The following is a 23,136-nucleotide window of genomic DNA, read 5'->3' as shown; positions in this document are numbered from 1 at the left end:
GAGGGACTAAAGTAAAGAAGTAACTGTAGGTCATGCCAGGTGCTGGTAAGAGCCAATAAAGAAAAGAAAGCAAGGTAAGGGGACCAGGAAGGGTAGGGGTGCTGCTAGTTTGCCAGGTGGGCTGATGAGGCGCTGGCCTTTGAAAGGCCTTGGTGAAAGGAAGGCGGGTCACCTTTGGGACCACGGGGTAAGAGAGACCGTGAGGTCTGGGAGAGTGGCTTCAGAAACCATGGAAAGGAGGTAGGTTTTTATTTTTGGTGTGATGGGCGGGGTCTGAGGCAGGGAATGTGGCAAGTTCTGTAGCCTTGCCTGGCTTCACAGAAGTTGGGAAATTGAGCTTAGGTTATTTTATCTGCATAATTGCTCTAGGAGATAGTGCTTTGCAGAGGAGGACTCTGCAGGGCAGGGCTTGACTGGGTTTGATACTTATCTAAGGAATCAAGCTGGATGAATAGTCTGTTTACTGCGGGAGGCTCCTGATAACCAGCTCCTTAGAATTTCATGAGCGACTCATCAAGTGTGGGTTAAAGGGGAAATGAGACTCCCTCTCTCTCTCTCTCTCTTTGGGACTTCTCAGCCCATGTGGAACTCCATATTCAGAAACTAGCTAGCAGGTCCACCTCGTGAAAGTGAGGAGGTTGGGCTGAGAGGTTGTGTGGGGCAGACCTAAAGCAATGACCTGCTGTGTGAACTCGAGCTGCCACTGTCCCTCTCTGGAGCTCAGAATCTCCATTTTTTTGTTTTTGTTTTTGCAAGTGTCGATATGAATTTTTCTTTTTTACATTTTACTTTACACTAAAATTACATACACATACATATTCTCATTTTCATAAGAGATTTATGTCCTAGTGTTTTCTACTTACGTCAAATGGGTTGTCTGGTATACCCCTCTGGAGAGTGTTTGCACCAGTGCTCTAGATAATTTCTCATTGCCAGGGCTACACATAACATTCTGGGAGAAATCACGTCACTTTAATTAAATCTCTTGTACCCAATTTGTTGGTGGGGGAGTTCTGTTCATCATCTCTTTGGAAAGAGAAGAAATCTGAATGTTTTGTCCAGTCTGCCTTATTTCCAGTTCAGGTTTAGGCAGAGTGTAGACCTACTTATAAGTCTCTCAGGTAGGTAGGTAGGTAGGTAGGTAGGTAGGTAGATTAGATAGACAGATAGAGAGATAGATGATAGATAATTTATGTGTGAAATATATTATTCAGTTTGAAAATCCTGATTAATCTGATTTTTTTTTTGGTTTGCCCTCAAGCTTTAGGAGAAAGAGGCCAATCACAAATAAAGCTAATAGTATGGATTTATTCATGAAACCAAATTCCCAGTTAAGTCAAGAATTTGGCCCAATGGGTTTTATATCTTTAGCCCTTGAACAGTGTTTCAGAATCTCCATTTGTAAGAAGAGCAGCTGGCTCCTGGGCTGTGGTCTGGCTTTTGCCCTTTACCCAGAGGGTGGCAATACCAACCTTGCCCAGGCTGTCTGCTTTTTCACAAGATATTCTGGACCTATAAAAATAATTTTTATATTGACTACATATTAAAATATTTTGGATCGCCAAAATATTAGGTTAAATAAAACATTACCATTAATTTCACCTGTTTCTTTTTACTCTTTTTAATGTGGCTAGAAAATATACAATTATGTATATGGCTTGCAGTATATATATATTTTTTCTTCCCCCCCACCAGCTTTATGCTTGCATTAGATTTTTATTGGACAGCACTCCTGTGGAAAATTAAATGCCTTCAAGAACTGATTAAATTAATTTATAATTAAAATTGCAACTCCCTCTCCCCGAGATTCCGGCTACCCTCATGGAGCACTTGTCACCTCAAATATTGTATACAAAATATGTAATACAAATATTGTAATACATATCTGTTATAGTTATTGCTTACTGTCTTCTGTTCTTCTTGATAGAATATAAGCTCTAATAGGACAGAGCTTTGTCTATTTTGCTCAGTGATGTAGCCCTAAGTGGTTAGAACAGTACCAGGCACATAGTAGGTGCTCAATAAATGGCGAATGACTGAATATAAGCATAGAAAATGTGGCTGTGGGAGTTCTACAGTCACCAAATCTTCTGATTTTTCCAGAGAAGCTCCAAATGCAGATTTTCACATGTAAATTCCAGCTTTTCAAATGAATATAAATTATTTGAAAGCATCATGTGGGCCAAAAGAAACATTTCTGCAGCAGCTTTGGCAGCCTGTCTGCACCTGCTCTGGTCTAGATGATTCTGAAGGGTAATACACACTAGGCCAAGTGGGGAGGACCCCATTAGGAGAGGGGAGGAAAGTACGGAGCGGGGTTCCTCAAATCTGCCTGTCCCAGAAAAATTGTCTCTCCTGGATCAACATATATCTCAGGGTCTATTGTGGGTGGTAATTAAAGGACAACCCTCTCCTCCTGCAGCTCCATGAAGATGGATAATTTTTAAATATCAGCTTTAATGGGGAATAATTTACAGAAAACACAATTTACCAATTTCAGTGAATTTTGATGACTGTATACAGCCTGGCGATCACCACAATCCAGATATAGAACAGCCCCATGACCCAGAAATGTTCCCCTGTAACTCATTCCTAGGCAATGCCCCCCCTCCCGCCCCCTCCCGGCTTGGGCCACCACTGAACTGCTCGTGCGTGCTCTTCGAGTTTGCTCTCTTCCGGACTGTCAGAGAAATGGAATCATTACGGTATGTGGTCTTTCGCGGTCTGACTTTTTTTTCACAAAGCTAATACTTTTGAGTGTTTTCCAAGATGGTGCCTGTATCATTTGTTTGTTCCTTTTTATTGTTGAGTAGTATTTTTTTGTACGGGTAGATTGCAATTTGTTTATACAATCTCCTGTTGATGGACATTTTGATTATTTCCTGTTTTTGGCTATTATAAATAGAGCTGCTATGAACATTCCTGTAAAATCTTTGTGTATGCGTGTGCTTTCATTTCTCTTTGGTAAATACCTTGGGGTGGGAGAGCTGTATGGTAAATGTATTTTAAATTGATAAGAAACTGAAGACACAAACACTTTCAGTGATCCTGGTTGAATACATGGTGCCCTGGCATCTATCTGCCTTTTAAATAAACCCCCCAGGTACAGCTAGGTGTCTGTGCTAGAAGATCTGGACTCTGAGATCCTTCAACTCTGGTGGGCTGCTTTCCTTCTGCTTTCTGTCTATGGAGTCCAGAGATTTTAAACCCAAACCTCAACCCCCGAAAGGACCCAGAACTGACATTCTGATAGGTTGATTCCACCTCAGAGGAACCCAGGTCTGGCTTAGGAGTGAGTCAACCCAGAGTCACCTTCATTAGCTTAACATTATGCTTATGGTAAATATACGATTGCAACCTTGCTGTCCTTTGTCCGGCATTTTCTGACTTTTTTTTTTTATGAGCCTGAGGTGTTCTTCCTGCCCTTCTGGCGATAATGCAAGATGAAGTGTTCATTTGTTCATTCATTCATTCATTAATTCATAGCACCTTTATTGAGTCTTTTCTGTGCTAAGCAACATCTAGGAGCTGAAGAGATATTTGTAAAAAGGATAAAACCTCTGCTCTTAGAAAACTTTTAGGGTGGATAAAGATAACATATGTGTAAACTAATAAGATAATCTCAGATCGCATTAAGCTCTGTAAAGAAAATACAATAAGGTAATAGATGAGGGGAACTTTAGATAGAGTATCAGGGAAATCCTCTCAAAGGTAGAACATTTGAAGCAAAAAAGAGTTGGTTTTATGACTCTCCAGAGCTGTTCTGTAGTCGCTAGCCGCGTAATAAGTCTATTGAGCACTTGAAATGTGGCTAGTTTGAATTGAGATGTGCTGTAAGTGTAAAATACACACGAGATTTCAAAAACTAACTATGAAAAACCCTAAAATATCTCATTATTTTTTTTTTTTTGGCTATAGGTTGAGATGATAATATTCAGAACATACTGGGTTAAATGAAATATATTATTAATTCCACTTTTTTTCTTTTTCCTTTTTAGAAAAATGCACCAACTGAGTAAATTTAAAATCACTATGTGGCTTGCATTATATTTCTCTTGGACAGCAATGGTGTAACGGAAAAGGCGTCCTAAGGAGAGAGAATGGCAAATGAAAGGTCCTGAGGTGGGAACTGAAGGATGCTGGGGGCATGGTGGGTCAAGAAAAGAGTGGCAGAAATAGGAATGGACCAAATCCAAGAGGATCTTGGTGTCAGCTTTGTAAAGAGATGGGTTTTAAGTTGTAAGGAGGAAGCCGTTTTAAGGAGGGAAGTGGCATGGTCTGAATTCTATTTCAACAGACTCCTGTGGCTGCTAAGCGGAGAACTGCCTAGATGATAAAAACTGGGCTAGTTGGAAGGCAGAGCGTTGTACAAGGAAGAATGCCTTTGTCTGGAGCAAGGAGAGAGGCTACGGAAGTAACACCCTCGGATGCGTTTGTGCCTTTTCACAACGCCAAGTTTTTTGAGGGGAACCTTCTCAGATAAACCAATCAGGTATGCACGCAGGTTAACACACAGCACACAGAGAGGGCACGTACAGTCTACGGAAGGGATGAAAGTTCTTGGTGACTCCAAAGCAAGCTCTGTCGACTGGTGGCTCAAGATTGTTTCCCAGCCAGAAACTACTACGGCAGAAGGTCAGTCTTCGGCTCTCAGTAAACCTGTCTGTGATGCTCTCGGTCGGTCGGAGGTGTTCATCATAGACTGTCTGTCCTTTTAGGGTTGGAATCCTTATGCTTATCGGCTCCTGCAGTGGGGGCTTATCTACGGCTGACGTTTTCTGGGGCTTGGGGCATTTCGATCACACCCTAAAGGCGGTCCCATTATGTGCCGGTTGACATTACTGTCATGGCTCCCATAAAATCCATTTTGTAAAGTCCAAGGAGTCCTAAATTCTTTTTGCTCTTGATACCTGGGCTCCGCTACGGTCTGCGCCAGACGCGCTGCGGCCCCGCCCTCCCCCGCAGAGGCGGCGCCCCAGCCCGGGACGCCTCGGCGATCACTCGGTGACTCGGCACTCCGCTGGCCAGGCGCCGGCGCGTCGCCCGCTCCATTGGTCGGGCCTGGGCGGGCCACAGCGCCCCTGGCAGCGCCATTGAGGAGCCGCGGGGAGGAAGCACCGCGCAGTGCCGGGCTGGGCTGGCGGCCCGGGACACCGACAGGTACCGGCCGAGACGGGGCGGCGCCTGGCGGCAGGGCAGGCTGGGAGCCGCAGGGGTGGCCTGGGCCGGCGGTAGGCCGTTCCGGCTCCGCTTCAGACCTGGGCGTCGGCCAGCCCGCGGGCAGCGCGGCGCCGGGAGCCCGGGACCCCAGTGTCAGGCCCTCTGGCCGTCTGAACTCCTCGGGGGAACCCTGGGGCGTCGGAGCCTCCGACGGCCCCAAGCCTGCTACTCTCATGGGGACCCCTGCGTCCGAGCTCCCGCAGGCACCCCAGCCACAGGCTCGGGGTGCCTGAGCCTCCCGGGACCCCAGCGTCCGTGTCCTGGGGCGTCCGATCCCCCATCCAACCGGGCACCTTTTCCAGGGTCCTGGCAGCATGGCACTCTGGGATTGGGAGGTGTCAGCCCACGTCCCTTCCCCACCTTGGTCTCATGCGGGATCCCAGTGTGCGAGCCCGCAACCTCACGCCCAGGAATGGGGCGACAGTCAGTTCTCCAAAGTGTCTTAACCACCCCCTTCACCGGCCTTCTGGGGTCATGCTCTGCGATGGGACATCAGGCTTCAAATCTGTCTTTATCCCTTGCTCTCCGGGGTCCTGCCCTGCTCGATCTCCTCCTCTCAGTTATGGGACCCCCGGCGCGGTCCCCTCCAGGCTTTATCTGGAAGGTGGGGTCTCTGTCTCTTGGAGCGGATCTTAGGGTTCTGAGAACAGAGCGGGTGTTGGGAGGGCTGTGGGAGCCTCGCCTAATGGGCAGTCTCGTTCTTGTGGGACCCCGGGCCTGACACCCTCCCGTCCCCGGCCCCCTATCTCCGAGCTCCCGGGCACCGGCTGCACTAAGCCGGAGCCGGCTCTGGGAGGGGCTCCGGGGTCCAGTTGCCAGTCCTTCCTACTCCTGGCTCTGGCCGCCCCTTGTGGGAGGGGCCTGGCTCAAGGTCATGCCCGGCGCTCTGGCCGCCTGTGGGCTGAGCACTGATCCCCAGTGTCACTTGCCCCACCGATTAGGGGAGGCCCGCTGGGTGTTAGTTCTGTGCAGTTGCCTCGTAGCCCTAATGGACCGGAGTGTAAACACTTTGGGATTCTGGCCAGTCTGGCGGCCCATCCTGACGCTGGATTCTGTGAAGTGGCCTCAAGCCTGGTGTAGATGCTTAGCAGAGCTAATCCTTTCTGGCTTGGGACTCATTTTCCTGACCAGGACATTTTACGGTGCTACTCACCCCATCTTCTTTTCATCTACTTTGCCGTTCTTCCGCCTGCAGGGTGAGTAGAGTAGGGCCTGATCTTGTGTACAAACTGACACTTGTTTGTTTCCCTTTTACTGGGAGAGCGTTTATAGTGGGTACTTCAGAAAGTTTATTGGCATTAAGGGCAGTAACTTCAAAAGTAAAGAGCGCCCTGACTTTGGCGCTTTGCCTAAGTGTGTTTGGAGCCTGCATAATAAGACTAGATTAGTCAGGTTCACGTTTTGTTTTCACAGATTTACTTGTTTTAAGTTAAAATAAAGAAATGTTTCATTTACTTGGATTCTTAAACATTTCTTATTTTAAAAAATTTGTTCTTGTAACCTTTTTAAATGTAGCCAATAATCTCTAGCAGATTCCTAATTTTATACAAAATGTAGCTTTAAAAAAATCTTTGCAAAGAAATTAGTATTTCACCAAATGCTGTTTATTATTTACTTGTACTCTCATTGTTGACAAATAAAAGTTAATCTTATCTGGCAGTGCAAGACACTGTTGACAAAGAAAAATCAGTCTTTCGTGGAGTTTGAGTTAACTCTTACAGGGCCTGATGTTTTGGGTCTTCTCTGGGTGTGGCCGACTTTCAGTTGGGATAAGTGTGTCTCTTGGCACTAAGATGAATCACTGGAGGAGGAGCAGGTGCTTGGAAAGGATGCTGGAAAGGCTGGTTCCAAGTGGGATGCACGCCATAGCAAATCTGGAGTGGCCAACGTGGTGGGCTGGTGTCTGACTTGCTTGGCTCACAGCAAGATTTGGGGCTTATAGTTCTAATTGAGACCTATGAGCTGAGTGATCTCGGGATCCATTGGGATCCATTTAAACTTTTGTGTCTCAAGTCTCCTCATGTTAACTTTTTGTACTACTAAAAATAATCTTTGTATTTCTTGTGAGACTAATAAACACCAGTTATTATAATAGGCAGTGGGATTCAGTACTGAATGTAAATACTGTAGCTGGAACCAGAGGATTTCTGGCGTTTGTAATTACTAAGGTAGCTCATTGTATCAGCATCATCTGGTGCCCAGGTGCCAGTAATGCAGCTCTAGGACATTTAAGAACAGTGATAAATCACTGCCTTCTCCCTTCCATTTATATTATTTTTCAAACGATCCCTCTGAACAAATTTGCAAAATTGAATCGGGGAAGGCTTAAAGAGGATCTTTGCAGAATATGAAGTTCACTCATACAATCTCTTAGGGCATTTTGACTTAATCTGGGACAGGGTTTCTCTGTCTTGGCACTGTTGCATACTAGGCTAGATAATTCTTTGCTGTGGGGGGCCGTCTTGTGCATTGTAGAATGTTTAACAACTTCCATGATCTCTACCCACAAAATACCAGTAGCCACTTCCTAATCATGATAATCAGAAATGTCTCTAGACATTGCCAAATCACACCTGGATGAGAGCCTGTGATCAGGACAGTCTAGTCTCAAGATGAGTCACTAAAAGCAAACAGTTTAATGATCAGTTACATTGAAAAGATAGGAACTTTGAATTGCAGGTAATATTTGGTAAATTTATAAGTGACTGTTCTTACAACTGCATCAAAATGAAGGTGTATTGGTTTGGTCTTCCGTTTACTAACAGGGCAACTTAAAGTGCTTCCCACCTCAGCTTTTCATAAATCTGTGCTTGGCATTTGCCCACCCTCGGGAAATAGATTAGTAAATTAGCTTAGAGAATCATCTGTTTTTTTTTCTGTTGATTTCCTTTTTTTTTCCCCTTGCATAGATTCTTCTGTGACCATGAGAGAGAGAAATAAGGAATGACTCATGATTTTTAAACATCTGGTCTTGAGGATATAGTCATGTTGGAAGGGCTTGTAGCCTGGGTTCTCAATACCTACCTGGGGAAATACGTCAATAACCTGAACACTGACCAGCTCTCTGTGGCACTTCTGAAAGGTGAGTACCTGTATCTCTTTTTGGTAAAGTATGCCTTTGCAGATGGCGTTTCTATTTTCTATATTCTTTCTGTTGTATTGAGAATAATAAAACATGATACCCAGACGGCTTTGTGCTAAATATGTGTAAAGGGAAATATGTTGTTCCATATGACGCCTGCTACATTAAAGGGTAACTTAAGTGTGTGGCTACACTGCTGTAGATTTTAGGGAACTATTAAATATTAAAAACAATTATACTACTGGTGACTGTTCTTTACCCCAGTTAATTTTTTAGCTTTATGAGGCCTTATGGAGGCAGCCCTTATGGAGTGACAATGGCATTGGCTTTGGCTTCAGATCCTGTTGTGTTACTTATTAGCTATGCAAATAAGTCACTGAAATTTGGAGCCTCAGTTTCTTTAGAAAATGCCTCCCCAGGGTTGCTGTAAGGATCAGATGGAGTAACATTTGAAGCTCCCCTCCTGCTAGCATATAGTACATGCAGTAGGAGTTTTAAAATAGATTACTGTGAAGTCTTCAATAGAATTTCTTAGATCTTGTCTTGCTTAGTAAAGTACCAAAAACTTGAGAGATTTTAGCCTTTATAAGCCTATACTTGGTAAATGCAGCCCAGTGATTTGGTGTGGGAATTGGAAAACTGCGTTTTTCTCCTCCTTGTTTTTACTTCTCTTTGCTCAGCTCAAAATGGAACCCTTTAACAATTCTGGAGAAAGGAGATAAAGTCAGTCTGCAGGCATGTAGCAGAGTCATAGTCCAGCAGCTTCCTGGGAGCCTGAGTTTGGCGAGAGGACCAGGACAGATCATCATGTGACTGGCTGCTGGAGACAGCCATGATACAGCATGCAGTGTAGTCAGAGGGTAGTGGTTCCCCTGTCGCCAGAAGTGTGGCTGTCTAGGTTTTTCTGATCCATCTGAACCAAACCAGTAAAATGACTGTGGCCCGACAGGCTGTAGGGAGCTCTCACGGTCACCCCTGCCACTCCTGTCCCTTCACTGGAAACAGAAGTGGCTTCTTCCTTAGTCTCCCGCTTTTTCTCCTGTCCTTACAAGGGAGCTGCTCAGTGCAAAGTGAAAGTGACCAGTCTGTCAGGGGAGAGGATGTGTTCAGAGTGCCATAGTTGTGCCAAGTTCACCTCTTTGGTCCCTTATTGAAGTTCTCATACACACTGTGAAGCTAACCAGGTCGAACAGGGCAGGTAACAGGGCCTAGGAAGAGAAGTGTCAACCACAGCCTTGCTAATAAAAGAGCGGCTCTCGAAAGTGGCATGGTAAGAAGGTGTTTTGCTGATGAAATGAATAGAGAGAAGTTTGTGGTATCTGATGTATCATGCAGTCTATACCAATAACAGAGTTCTCATCTCAGCAGTTTTAGACAGAATATGTCTTGCAGCCGCAATGGCGTGTATCTGCTGATTCTTTAAGCTTTTCTATGCTTATTTCCTTTAAAAAAATATTCTCTGGCTTTAAACGAACTTGTAGAATTTAAGGAATGTTTCTCTGAAGAATAGAAAGATACTTTTTCTTTCATGACTGGTCTTAGTATGGTGCCCCATCCTTATGGATCCAAAGCACACCACAGTGCTTGGCCATAAAATTGTTAGGGTGTCACAGTGTACTGAGAATGGCTTTGTAAAGATGTTGATGCTTTTTGTTGATCTTGATGATGTAGTTAAGCAATATTTGGGGGTGGAGGGTATTAGATAGGAATAAGAATGTTACTCAATCTGTCTGCAAATGTTTACTGTTCTAGATGCTTTGAGAAATGCAAAGGAGACTGAAATAGTGGTTAAGAGTGTGGGTTTTGTAGCCAGACTGGGTGTGAATCCTCGTTCTTGTGCAAATTACTCAAATTCATCATGCTTCAGTCTCCCTTTCTGCAAATCGGAGATAATGTTAACTATCTCATGAGGTTTTGAACTGAACACATTAAGCTAAGTCCAAGTTCTTGGCGTATAGTGGGGCTTCAGTCAGTGGTAACTGACCCATGATCGTCATGATTGGTGGGTTGGACTTGACGGGTAGATTGTGCGCACATGCCAAGAGTAATAAAAATGCAAAGTTAGCGTACGAGTAGTTGAAGAATAGGGATAGCTCTTGTATAAGGCCTCCTTCATTCATTCATTCATCAGACACTCACTGAGCACCTGCTTTGGGTAAGGCTCTGTGTTATGGAGCCATACAAAAAGGGGAGATGGTAAAAGCTCAGGACTAGGGTCTAACCCCAGTAGCGTCACCACTTAAAAGCCCTTTGTGGGCAAGTTACTTAAGCCTCCTCTTCACCCCCGTCCCTCTTGCCACCTGGGATCAGATAGACCTGGCGTGAACTCTAGCACTACCACGTACCAGCTCTCTGAGTTTTAAGCAAACTGTCCTCTAAGTCTCGTTTTTCTCATCGCTAAAGCGAAGCAGATAGTAATATTTCCTCATACTGTTGTGAGGATTAAATGAGATAATGCAAACGCGGTGCTTGCTCTGCACATAGTGACATCTCACTAAGCGATAGCTGTTATTGTCATTATTATTACTATTACTGCTGCTGTTCTACATCCACCTCTATAGCCTGTGCCCTTGGAAGGCTGGCTATGAACCTGTTGGGGAGACAAAATCACACAGAAATCCAGGCAGTATATATTAAACTGTTATACTAGAGATTTAGGCATAATGCGGTGGGGTGCACAGGAGGGAGCCCTTCCTCCTGTCGGTAGGACTTTGGGGAAGCTGTTATGGACATACCTTTTGAGGGGGTCTTAGCAGGATTTCGATAAGGGCACGGCATGGGTCGCCACAGTCCAGGTAGGGTGAAGTGTGTGAGCGGAGGCAGAAGGCTGAAAGCTTGCAGCGCACGTTCAGGCTCAGAAGGTAGCGGCCGCTGGTGCCATGTCAAGGAGTTTGAACTTTGGGGTGTGGGCACATCTGTATATCTGTAACCCCGAAACTTCGATTTCCCTCTGTTTTCTTTTCATAAACTCGGAACTGCAGTTCGGCCCCTTAGATGACCTAGAGTCGGGGGAAGAGGCTTCTGTAGTCATTACTGATCCCTGAAAATGACCCTCTGTGTTTACCTTAGTCCTGGTGACTACGTTTCTTGCTAATCTGAGATGAGGAGTTTTGGCTGAGAGAGACGTCCATGAGTAAGCCTGCAAATTCTCCACCTGGAAATGAGTGAACAATATTATCATACATGAAGTACTCACCTATGCTAGGTGCTTTAGGGCCTGGCTCCTGGGAGGGGCCTTTCCCAGCGGGCCAGTGGGGTGCATATTTGAGTGGATGGGGAAGTGGGAGGCCTTCCGCCTTGAACCATGGCTGCTCCTGTTCTACTGGGGTTCTTTGTTATCACTTAGGCTGCTGTCCCTCCTGTGTTTCCTCTCCTTTCCAGGCCACCTCCTTCACTCTCTGTGCTTCAGCTTCTTTAATTTTTCATGTTGTGGATGGCCTACAATTCCTTCCACTTCTCCAAGCTGTACAGCAGCCAAGGAAAGCTTGAGCCGTCTGCCTTTGTGATAAATTTGGGTATCGAAAAATAGGGCAAGTGATTCAAATTGCAAATGTTACTCTTCAAAAGAAAAAGAAATGATATATTTTCCTCCCATTAAGTCATTTTCAACCAATAAGGAACATGGTTCATGATTTTTTTCCCCTTATGATCATTTTCTCCCCAAATGTGGAAACAGGGCTGTTTCTCGGCTCTCTGGGGTTGTTAATGTCTCCTTTTGCTTAGTCTTAAGGCTGTGGATCCCCCATGTAGACACATGTACCCACAAAAGTTTAAAAAATCAGTTGGCTGCGTTTGCTCGGAATCCGCCAAATTGCTAGATTGGAATATTTCTTTAGCAGCCAGTCATGCACAAGTCTTGAACAGTCACTTAAACGGAAAAACAATGAAGTTTCTTGTATCAGTTTGTCTGGAGGAAAAGGCTTGCCTGCCTCTCTCCTGGGTTCTCTCACCAGTTAATGGTGCTGGGTGGTGGTTGTCTGTACTCCTCATTCTTGAAAATATGTATCTCAGACAGATTTAAGTGGCTCAGAAATTGCCTCGAATGGTGCCAACAGTTTTGTGGAACGATGGCTGTCTCCTGAGCTCTTCGAGGATGGGGACCCTGCCTTCTCTTTTTACATTCGCAGTGACCAGCACAGTGCCTAGAACAGGGGGTAGGGATCGGTGTGCATGTGTGAATGAATGACTGCCTTAGCCGAGAGAGAGAGATCTGGCTGTACCCTCTCGGCTGTTCCTTTACACTGCTTGGGTTTCAGTCATCCTAAAAGCTGAGTCTGAAAAGGACCTTCAGAGGCGGTTCTGCCTGGTTATTACACCTGTAAGTGGAGGTGCCGAGGGGAACACGCGGAGCTGGTCTGCCCAGAAGAGAGAGTATAATTCCTTTGGATGACCAGCTTTTTAAAAAACTCTTCATGGGCGCTCAGATATTGTGTGCAGTACGTCCATTTCTGGGAGTGTGGCCAGGTAGGAGGAGCTTGTTAAAAATTACAGATTTCTGTTTTTTAGTCCCACAGACACCTGGACAGGGACCCAGGAGCCAGCATTCCATTCCATCCCAGGCAATTCGAGCGGTAGTGGTCTTCTGGTGAACACCCAAACTAGGGCTCTGCAAACTGGCCGGCTGGCCAAATCCCACCCATGGGCTGAGAATGGCTTTTACATTTTTAAAGGCTTGTGAAAAAAACAAAAGGAGAATATACAACAGGCACTCTGAAGCCTGAAATATTTGCTATCTGGCTCATTACAGAAAAAGTTAGGTCTCTGCCTAAATCCTTCATCTGTTGGTAAACTTAAGTTATTATTTACATGTCAGAATGAGATGGACAGGAAATTAGTGTAGATGAAGCACACAGGTTAGTGGTAGCTATACCCACAGCTTTTTATAGCCTGCGAATAGATATAAAGCTTTCCCTTTAACCTTCAGTGATTTGCACACAGTAGGCACCTCTCGCATTTGTCGGATAAACATTTCATGATGTTTTTATTTTTTAGGTGCTGTCGAATTAGAAAACTTGCCATTAAAGAAAGATGCCTTGAAAGAACTGGAATTACCATTTGAAGTCAAAGCTGGTATGTGGAACGAAGGAAAAGGAGGCAGTTTTGAGTGTACATGTTTGAGAGATGAAAACGAAGGGCCCTTGAGTTTGGCTCCCACTGACCAGGGCGAGGCAGGGTAGGAAGTGCAAAGTTTAGTTCTGTCTGAAAGTGTGGTCTATACGCCAGTAGGATCAGTATGACCTTGAGGCGGCTGTGGTGGGGAAGTCAGGTTCCCAGACCTACTCAATCAGAAACTCCAAGGGTGTGTCATTGAACCTACATTTTTAATAAGCACCTCAGGTGATTCTTAACATTTACTAAAGTGTGAGAGCTTCTAGATAGAGTTCTTATTTTCAGGAAATTCATTATAAATATTACCGAGAGAAGGTTTACTCTATTGAATGAAAGTGGGCTCTGAAACAGTATGCCTGGGTTATATTCTGCATCTGCCATTTTCTGGCTGTGTGACCTTGGGTAAGTTCCCTAATCACTCTGTGTGTGCTTCCTCATCCTTTAGATGGGATAATAATAGTTCCTACATCATGGGGTCATTGAGAGGAATACTTGCGTTGATACGTTAAAATTACATAGGACAGTACCTGGCACACTCAATAGATGTTTGTAATTACATAGGAGTTCTGCAGTTAATAAGTATGGCAAGGAAGCAAGAATTGTCATGGAATAAAAGTGTGCTGTATCGAATGACCACTTTTAAAATTATAAAATTAGTCGCTATTCAGGCACCCTTCATCACACAACAGTAGCCTGTTGATGTTCGTCTTTTCCTTATTTTGGGGTAGTCATATTACAATAAAATGCAGGTACAATGCAAATCAGTTGCTAGGTGGAATAGAATAGAATCTTGCAAAAGATTTAGGTTTTTTTTTGAAATCGATTCAAGTGATGATGGATAAATCGTCAAAATTGTAAGCAAAGGCACTGACAAGTTAGAATCTGAAAGATGCTCTCAAGAATGATGACACTGGGTACTTTCAAAAGAATTGTTTTTCTGAATATCAAAGGATTAAGAGAGGCTCTTGGGAAAAATTGATGTTTTCTAATATTTTTGCAAAAATCCTTTTTATGCTTGTTCTGAAAAAGTTAAAGGAAACTTAACAGAAGTTATATTTGCAGTCACGTAATTATCAGAATATTATGTATTCCTCTCTAATTAATTTTGGTTAAAATTGTATCTGTACTAATTACTGTTAAAATTCTTTATGTGTTATTAACCAGTGTTACCCCAATAAATTTAATTAAAAAATTCCTTGCTGTGAAAATGAGCATACTGTTACAATATGAATTTTATTAAATATAAAAAACTTATTTTAATTTTTCTAGATAAAAACCAAATTAAAGTTTTTTTCATGATCATAAAATTAGTTACTGGATTACACAGTTGACCACCTGGTGTTGTCATTAGAGATGCTATTGTTAATGAAATCCTTTTATCTTAAATATAACAGATTCGACTTGAATTTTAGATCTCCGAGGGAACCGATCATTCTCTGATAACGCGTGTTTCAGAAGTAGATTAAGTGGGCTGTGCGGAGAGCCATTAGGACAGTTCAGGTGTTCTTATGCGTTATTCCTTAGTGGCGACTTGCTGCTAATTAATTGAATTTAAAGAAGGCTTGTGATCTAGGAGCTTGGCTAGAAATGATGGAACTTGGGGAATGGGAATCGCAGTGCTAAGAGTCTCATTAGCCTTCCCGTGAGCCCTCGCGCCCGTGAACCCGCGCGCCCGTGAGCCCGCGCGCCCGTGAGCCCGCGCGCCCGTGAGCCCGCGCGCCCGTGAGCCCGCGCGCCCGTGAGCCCTCGCGCCCGTGAAGAATCCTAGAGTGCCACTGCAGCCTGACCTGAGTTTCGGTTAGTATGTTCAAGACTAGAGGTAGTGTAAGTCTGATAACTCCTGGTACGTATTTATCGACCAGTCAGTTAATAATAAACGAGAAATGAATTTTGTGCCCAGGGGGTTGTGCAGGTGCCATGCAAGTTTAAGATGTAGTCCAGTTGGAGAAGAGGTCGTTTCTAGGAGAGAGATGTTGCATTTGATATGGTAAAGTCAAACTGAACTTTTTCTAGTTTCTAGTTTATTATGCCTCATTCTTACTGATGTTGGCTTACCAACATTTGTTTCACGTGTATGAGAAACTGCTGCCTGTTTTCTTAAACTAAAAATAAAGGTAAAAGTAATAAAGCTCCTTTAAGAAAACTAGAAGGACCCAAGAACATTGAATTAAAAAGTATACAGGCATTTCACAAGACTTTTCTTTTCCCAGGTTTAATTGGGAAAGTAACTCTTCAGATTCCCTTTTATCGCCCCCACGTGGACCCTTGGGTAATCTCCATCTCTAGCCTTCACTTAATTGGAGCCCCTGAAAAAATACAGGATTTCAATGATGAAAAGGAGAAGCTGTTGGAAAGGGAACGCAAGAAAGCTCTACTTCAAGCCCTGGAGGAAAAATGGAAGGCAAGGCAGAAATCCTTTGGTCTGTAAGCGGCACGGTGAGACTCCCGAAGGGAGCAGAGTGCTGGGTTCCGCTAACACCGGCTCTTTGTCTTGCAGAACGAACGCCAGCGCAAAGGGGAGTCCTACTGGTACTCGGTCACTGCCTCGGTTGTCACGAGAATTGTGGAGAATATTGAAGTAAGTCCATTGACTTTTATAAAGTGCGAACACGAAAGGGACTGACTTCTCAGGTTGAAGTGTATTTCACTCCCTAGTTGCTTCTTTGTCCTGAGTCTTACTGATGCGGGGTGTCCTCTGCAGATAGGGCTGCCTGCTCCGGCGTGCCCTTTTCCAGGTGGTGCCAAAAGGAAAACCTGAAAAGCAGGTTCGGGTCCAGGCTCTGGGCACACACATATTTTCAGTTGGTGCGAGTCTGGAGTTTCCGTTTCACTTACGTTTTGCTTCACTTTCTTTTTGAACGTCGGAATTGCACTTGATAAAGGATTTAGCTCCTAAGAAGGCAGGTCACCTAAGCCTTCATGACTGTTGTTTTGAGACCAATCACTCAACCTCTCTGCTCTCAGTTTCTTCACCAATAAAATGAGAGGCAGGATGCATGGCTCTCTGAGATATTTCACTCTCACTGATGTGTCTGGTGGTATCTGATGAGTTAATAGCATTAGGGCTGTTGGCCACATTTTCTGCCTTAATTATAATTTTGTTTTGTCCTCAAAAACTAGATCAGAGTCCACACTAATTTTTGTGAATGTCATGAGTTAGGTTGTACTTATTAGCTCCAGGGTTTTCGTGTATTGTCAAAGTGAGACAGGTCAGATATGTTCAGGGTGTACTGCTTCCCCCCAAAGTGTAGTCTGAGATTGTTGGTTTCACAACTTTAATGAAAAGATTTGTATGTTTGAAGTGACTGCTTTGAATTGTTTCAGGCAGCTTTTTTTTTTTAGCTGTCATTTAAAAAATCTCATCATTATTATTTTCATTTTACTTACAATAATAGCTTTATTGAGATTTAGTTCACGTACCATGAAGTTCATACTTTTAAAGTGTACAGTCTAGTATTTTTAGCATATGTACAACATTGTGCATTGATCACCACTATCTAATTCCAGAACATCCACATCATCCCCAAAAGAAACGCTATACCCAATAGTAGCCACTCCCAATTTCCCCTCTCTCTTCTGCCGCCTGTAACCCCCAATCTACTTTCTCCATAATTTTGCCTGTTCTGGACACTTCATATAAATGGAATCATATACTATGTGGCCTTTTGTGTCTGGCTTTTACTTACCGTAATGCTTTCAGGGATCATCCATGTTGTAGCATGTATTAGTACTTTATTCCTTTTTATGACTGGAGAATATATTCCACTGTATGGATTGTCAAAGATAAAGTGGGACAGTGACTGCTGACAGAAGGCGAAAGAGCAGAACTCCATTCCAGTTTGCACAGAGGCAACGGGGTCTTTGAAGGGAGAGAGACACAGAGAGAGAGAAAGAGAGAGAGTGTGAGTGTATGAGTGTGAGTGTGTGTGTGTGTGTGGGGGGGAGGCTCAGGTGAAAAATTACGAAGGGTCGATCACTGTAAATGTGATTAGGCCAGCTGTGTCTGCTGTCTAGTCTCTATCCTTCCACAGAGACTGGGACACAGGCCCTGTCCTTCCTGATGATTACAGTCAAAGGAATGTCTTTCAGGTCCTAGAGTTGTAGGATCTCTCTTTCCCTTTCCCTCTCTCCTCCTCCCCTCCCTCTCAGTATTTCCGGAGAGGAAGTCAGCCAGAGGAAATCAGCCGGAGAGGGGTTGGATTGTCCCAGGGACATAGCCTTAGGCTCCTAGAAGCCACATCCAGGTGTGGGCAAGTTTCTTAGTGCGGAGGTTTGAACAGAGTGTTCCTGCCGAGGGGTTTTGTAGTTCTCAGCTAGACCACATTTTGTGTATCTGCTCATCAGTTGATGGACATTTGGAATATGCTACTATAAACATTCATGTATAGGGTTTTGTGCAAACATGGTTTCAGTTCTCTTGAGTATATATAGCTAGCAGTAGAGTTGTTTAGTCATATGATAACTATGTTTAACTTTTTGAGGAACTATCAAACTTTTCCAAAGAGGCTACACTACACTATTTTATAATTTCACAATATATGAGCATTTCAGTTTCTCCACATCCTCATTAGCACTTGTTATTTTCTGACTTTCGATTATAGGCATAGTAGTGGGTATGAAGTGAAATCTCACTGTGGTTTTAATTTGCATGTCCTTAGTGGCTAATGTCGAGCATCATTTCATATACTTATTGGTCATTTGCATATCTTTTTTGGAGAAAAGTCTGTCCAAATCCTTTGCTCATTTAAAAAATTGGTTTATTTTTTTTTTAATTGTTGAGTTGTAGGAATTTTTTTTTTAAATATATTTTGGATTTTAGTCCCTTATCAGATATGCGATTCGCAGATATTTCCTCCCGTTCTGTGGGCTGTCCTTTAACTTTCTGTTATGGCTTTTTAATTCATTGAAGCAGAGTGCCTTTTGTGTGGCCTGCCTCCAGGGGCAAGGGAAAATAAATAGATCGGTATGGAGTGCATATGCCCTACTGGCACTCCTGTGTCCAGGTGCAGGGGGACAGAGTTAAGACTAAGATGTCAAAAAGAGGGGGACCAGTTATCTAGTTACAACAGTATGTCTTTAATGTCTCTCTGAGGTGCCTTCTGATATGATCTAATGAAAGTATTGTAGCTCTCTTCTTGATACGCCACTAGTCACATAGAAATGTTGTTCTCGTCCAGTTTGTAGTTATAACTCTGAGGAACTTGAAGAGCATTGGCTACGTGTGTGACGTGCTGATACATGATGTCGGCTGTAATCTGCTTCCATGGCTCAGGGCAGCGTGACTCCTACCTGTAGTATTCCACCTGCGGCAGTTGTCTAAATGTGCTTTTTTCCCCTCTCCTTTGCAGTTAAAAATTCAAGATGTCCATTTGCGTTTTGAAGATGGTATCACCAGTCCTTCCCATCCTTTTGCGTTTGGCATCTGCATTAAGAACGTGTCCATGCAGAATGCTGTGAATGAGCCTGTGAGTATGAAATAAGACTGAACCAGGAGAAAGCAGCAGTCCCAGGGATGTCGGGGCTCTGCCTTTTGTCATTTTGTCTTATGTAAATGAGATCTTTCCACCATGTCCTTTCACTGGCTTGTGTGTCTCTTGTTTGTATGCAACGCAGCTAATTTGCTGAAAAAGGGAAGCAGTTTTCTTTGACCTGTTAATTTCACTCAACCATCAAACACTGGTGCCACCTTTTCATTTTATACATGAAGAAATGGGGGTGCAGAAAGGGTTTCATCTTCGGTTTTCTTCTCCATGCGCCTCAGTAAAATTCCATTTCACAGTTTCAGCTACCACCTGGCAATTTTGCCGATGGCTTCCACTTCTTGGATTCCATTCTCCACCTCCCTTCTGACCTTCATATTCGCGGTCTTTACTCACGGGACACCTCTAGGGCATTTTCGGTTTGTCATAACGGAAACGATCCCATTATATTCCACCTGCCTGATTTGTTCCTCTGAAACCAACTTTGCCCCCTTATTCTCTAACATGTTACTGAGTGTTCAGACACACACGTGAGAACTAGCATCTTATGAGCCTTTTATGTGCGAGGCACTGTTCTTAGTGCTTTGCGTGATTTACCTCATGGGATTCTCATTCCTTTTCACCAACACTCTTACCCTCATGTTACAGCTGAGGACGCTAAGGTGCAGAGAGGTGAAGTGAGTTGAGCCATTTCTTGAACCCAGATGGACCAGCTTAGATCAGGGCTTGGCAAGGTGTGGTCTGTGGGCCAAATTGGCCCCCAGCCTGTTTTTGTAAATACTTATTGGGTCACTGCCATGCCCATTGTTTATGTATTGTCTAAGGCCACTTTTGTGCTGCAGTGGCAGAGTTGAGTAGTTATAAAAGAGACTATCTGGTTTACAAAGCCTTACTATTTCCTTTCTGGCCCTTTTCAGAAAATGTTGGCCATCCCTGCTGCAGAGCATGCGTTCTTATCCACCACACTCATTTCTAGAAGCTTCGTGCTCATCCTTCACTTCTTATTCCTCAGCTTTCATGTCCATTTGGTCACAGCGTCCTGCCAATTTTTCCTGAAAAATGTTTCAAAGGTGGCTTTTCTCTTATCCTCACTGCAACTGTCTGAGGTTAGGATCCTGTTCACTTTTCCTTGGGCTGATAAAATATCCTGTTCTGTGACCTCCTTGCTCCCATCCCAGGCTCTTGACTCATCGTCTACCGATGCTCTCCACCCTTTTCCATATCACAGCACACGTAGGTAAAAGGTAGTATTTGTACAGGACACTGGGGCAAATGGATGTGTTTGCTTGGGGGCTGCTGGTAGCTAGCTTAGAGTAACCAAATATTTCTAAAAAGTGACTTGATCTTAGAAATTTGCTCATTATCTTGACACACTCCGTGGCTCATTTTCTCTGGCCCACCAAGTCGGGGGAGCCGTGCTTTGCACTGTGGCCAGAGTTCTGTTTTTAAAAGACATAGATGGCCCGGTCGCACGTGCACGTCAAAGCCCTCATGGGCTCTACGTCACTCACACTGTGGACTCCACACTCCTTGGTAGGGCACATGCTTCCTTTCCTGGCATATCAGTGCTCCTGGGCTGCCATAACAAATTACCACAAACCAGATGGCTTCAAACAGCAGAACTCTGAGCTCTAGTTCTGGAGGGTAGAAGTCCAAAGCGAAGGTGTGGGTGGAGTTGGTTCCTTCCGGAGGCTCTGAGGGAGAGACTGTCCCATGCCTTTCTCCTGGCTTCTGCTGGCAGTCTTGGCACTCTTTGGCTTGTAGATGCGTCACTCCAGTCTCCGCCCCTGCCTTCAGATGACCTTCTCTCCATGTGTCCATTTTCTTCTGACAAGGGCACCAGTCATTAGATTAGAGCCCACCCGAATCCGACATGACCTCATTTTAATTTGATGACATCTATGAAGACCCTGTTTCCAAATAAGGTCCTTTTCACATGTTTGGGGAGAACAGGAGTTTGGAGGGGGAGGAAGCTATTCACCCTAGTACACTTAGTCATATTTCAGGCTGCTTTTCTCAAGACTTAACTAACCGCCCACTCCAAATATGTGTTCACACACACGTACCAGTGCTGCCCCCATTACACAAGTACAGTGCTCCAGTTGCACAGACGTAGTCACCGTCCTCTGATGATATCGGGCCTTCTGTATCGTCTGCCCTACTCTTTGAACTGTGTCCCAGTCCTTCACTCTTAGCCTACCCTGTGCCCGAAATTTACATATCTCTTGATACCCACTCACTCAGTGAGGCTTTCTCTTTGTTTGCTCATGGCATCTTAGATATTCTTTCTCTGCTTCCTCCTGCTTAACTCCAGCTGTTTGCATGTTTGTATCCCCAGCTAGCTAGATTTTAAGCTCTGTAAGAGCAAAACCATATTTTAATTTAGTTTTGATCCCCAGCACCTTGCAGAGTGCCTGATGCACGATTCCTCACAAATGGCTTGTTGAATGAATTTGCGAATAGAGAGAGTCATCTTGTTTGCTTTCCTGTCTCTCTTCAGGTACAGAAATTGATGCGGAAGAAGCAGTTAGATGTGGCAGAGTTTAGCATCTACTGGGATGTCGATTGCACTTTATTGGGGGATTTGCCTCAGGTGGAATTGCAGGTATGATTCTGGCAAAGGGCTTTATTGCAGCACTGCACTGAAGTGAAGTGGTGTAGGATCCCTGTCATGTAGGTTCTTGTTCTCTGCGTCTGATTTCCATTCCCATCCCTCATCCCCCATAGGTACCCACTCGCATATCTGTTCCTTAAGGTACTAGCTATGTATATAACTGAACAATATGTAATGTTTTGTGTATGTTTTTCATTTATACTGTATTACAGATTTCTTTTTTTTGCACTTAAAGCTATGTTTTTAAGATTGATCAGTGTTGTTGTTTATACTTGTAGTTTATTGCTTCCGATGACTGCATAGCATTTCACTATATGCATCAAACATATTATAGTTGCCCATCCTTTTAGCCACCATATACTATGCGTTCATATTTTCAGTGAACAAAGCATCAGATCTGATTCTTAAAGAAGAGCTTTCTTATTATGTTTATGTTGAAACTTCCCTTTCGATAGCATTCCTTTAAGAAATACTTAGAAGGTCATTATAAATCATTGGATATAAGGTATTACAGTTCGTGAAGCATTAAAACAAATCTAAAATCTCAGTTTAATCTTTTTTTTAAAGAAATCGTAGGTGGTTTCAGTGAAACAGAGAAAAAGGACTCATTTTTCCCCACCCAAGGTTGTCTTTGGTTTGCGTGCTGTTGTGCAGAATAGTTTTTTGCTAATTTGATTAAATAAATACTGTATCTCCATACAGTAAAGTAGTATGCAGCTCTATAAAGCAAAGGCTAGGATCTTTATGATGAATATGTAATAGGCTCTAAAATATAGTATTATGTTTAAAAAACCAAGGTGAAACAGCATATATACCATTTGTATAAGAATGGTTAAAAAAACAGAAAATTATAGATTTGTCTGAATATGTACAGATGTTTCTGGTGGATTGCATAAGAAACCAGTATTATCGTTTGCCTCTGGGGAGGATAATTAGGTGGCTGGAGGGTGGGAGTGGGGAGATAGTTCACCCTTTTTTGCCTTTAAATTTTAAACCAGGTGACTGTATTACCTAATAAAAAATATAAACAAAATTTTAAAAATGCTAGAGAGTTTTCGATTCCCTGTTTTATCTTGTTTTTGGGTTCTGATGTAATATATGCACCACATGTAACTTGACCCTAAACACGTTTGCTACAATGACAGATGTTCTTGTGACACTCAGGAGGCCATGGACAAGAGCATGGAGAGTCGCGATCATCACTACATCTTGGAGCCCGTGTGCGCATCTGCTCTTTTGAAGAGAAACTGCTCCAAGGAGCCTCTGCGGTCTCGGCACAGTCCCCGTGTCGAGTGTGATATCCAGCTGGAGACCATTCCCCTGAAACTCTCCCAGGTACTCGTCCTGGTGGTTTCTGTGCACCCCGCTGGATGCATAGACAGGCCGAAGGAAGCATGTCGATAGGAGGGTCTCGAGATTTCACAGTAGCCGGTGGGGAAGAAAGTGCACGGAGACCAAGGTCGTGGTAGACGCAGAACCCACTGTCTGTCGTTCAGTCAGGTTGGGTTGATCTCAGGTTAGTTTTGATGTTTTTAAATGCTGAAGGAAGAATACAAGAGGCACAGTAAATATCAACACTTAACTGTCTGTGTCCGGAGAGAAATGCCGCTCGATGCTGAGATATGGTCTAG

The 23,136-nt window shown here is 43.8% G+C and overlaps 1 protein-coding gene across 4 annotated transcripts in view; it reads left to right on the top strand.

The window, feature by feature from the left end:
- Nucleotides 1–5,020: 5,020 nt before the first annotated feature.
- VPS13D (vacuolar protein sorting 13 homolog D) overlaps nucleotides 5,021–23,136 on the top strand; it is a 218,420-nt gene continuing 200,304 nt past the window's right edge. For 3 of the 4 annotated variants that reach the window (XM_039842182.1, XM_039842184.1, XM_039842183.1), the window contains exons 1-8: nucleotides 5,021–5,160; nucleotides 8,130–8,302; nucleotides 13,295–13,372; nucleotides 15,622–15,812; nucleotides 15,909–15,989; nucleotides 18,760–18,876; nucleotides 21,392–21,496; nucleotides 22,670–22,840. In XM_039842182.1, coding sequence (XP_039698116.1) covers nucleotides 8,206–8,302; nucleotides 13,295–13,372; nucleotides 15,622–15,812; nucleotides 15,909–15,989; nucleotides 18,760–18,876; nucleotides 21,392–21,496; nucleotides 22,670–22,840 — 840 coding nt within the window. In that variant the 5' untranslated portion in view covers nucleotides 5,021–5,160; nucleotides 8,130–8,205. Of the gene's footprint in view, nucleotides 5,161–5,994; nucleotides 6,417–8,129; nucleotides 8,303–13,294; nucleotides 13,373–15,621; nucleotides 15,813–15,908; nucleotides 15,990–18,759; nucleotides 18,877–21,391; nucleotides 21,497–22,669; nucleotides 22,841–23,136 lie in introns of those variants that run through there. The other variant, XM_039842181.1, reaches the window with a different exon arrangement.

Source organism: Pteropus medius, unplaced genomic scaffold, assembly GCF_902729225.1.
Source record: "Pteropus medius unplaced genomic scaffold, Ma_sr-lr_union100, whole genome shotgun sequence".
Taxonomy (NCBI): domain Eukaryota; kingdom Metazoa; phylum Chordata; class Mammalia; order Chiroptera; family Pteropodidae; genus Pteropus; species Pteropus medius.
The sequence above is the reverse complement of the archived record's forward strand: the minus strand, read 5'-3'. Positions and strand labels throughout refer to the sequence as shown.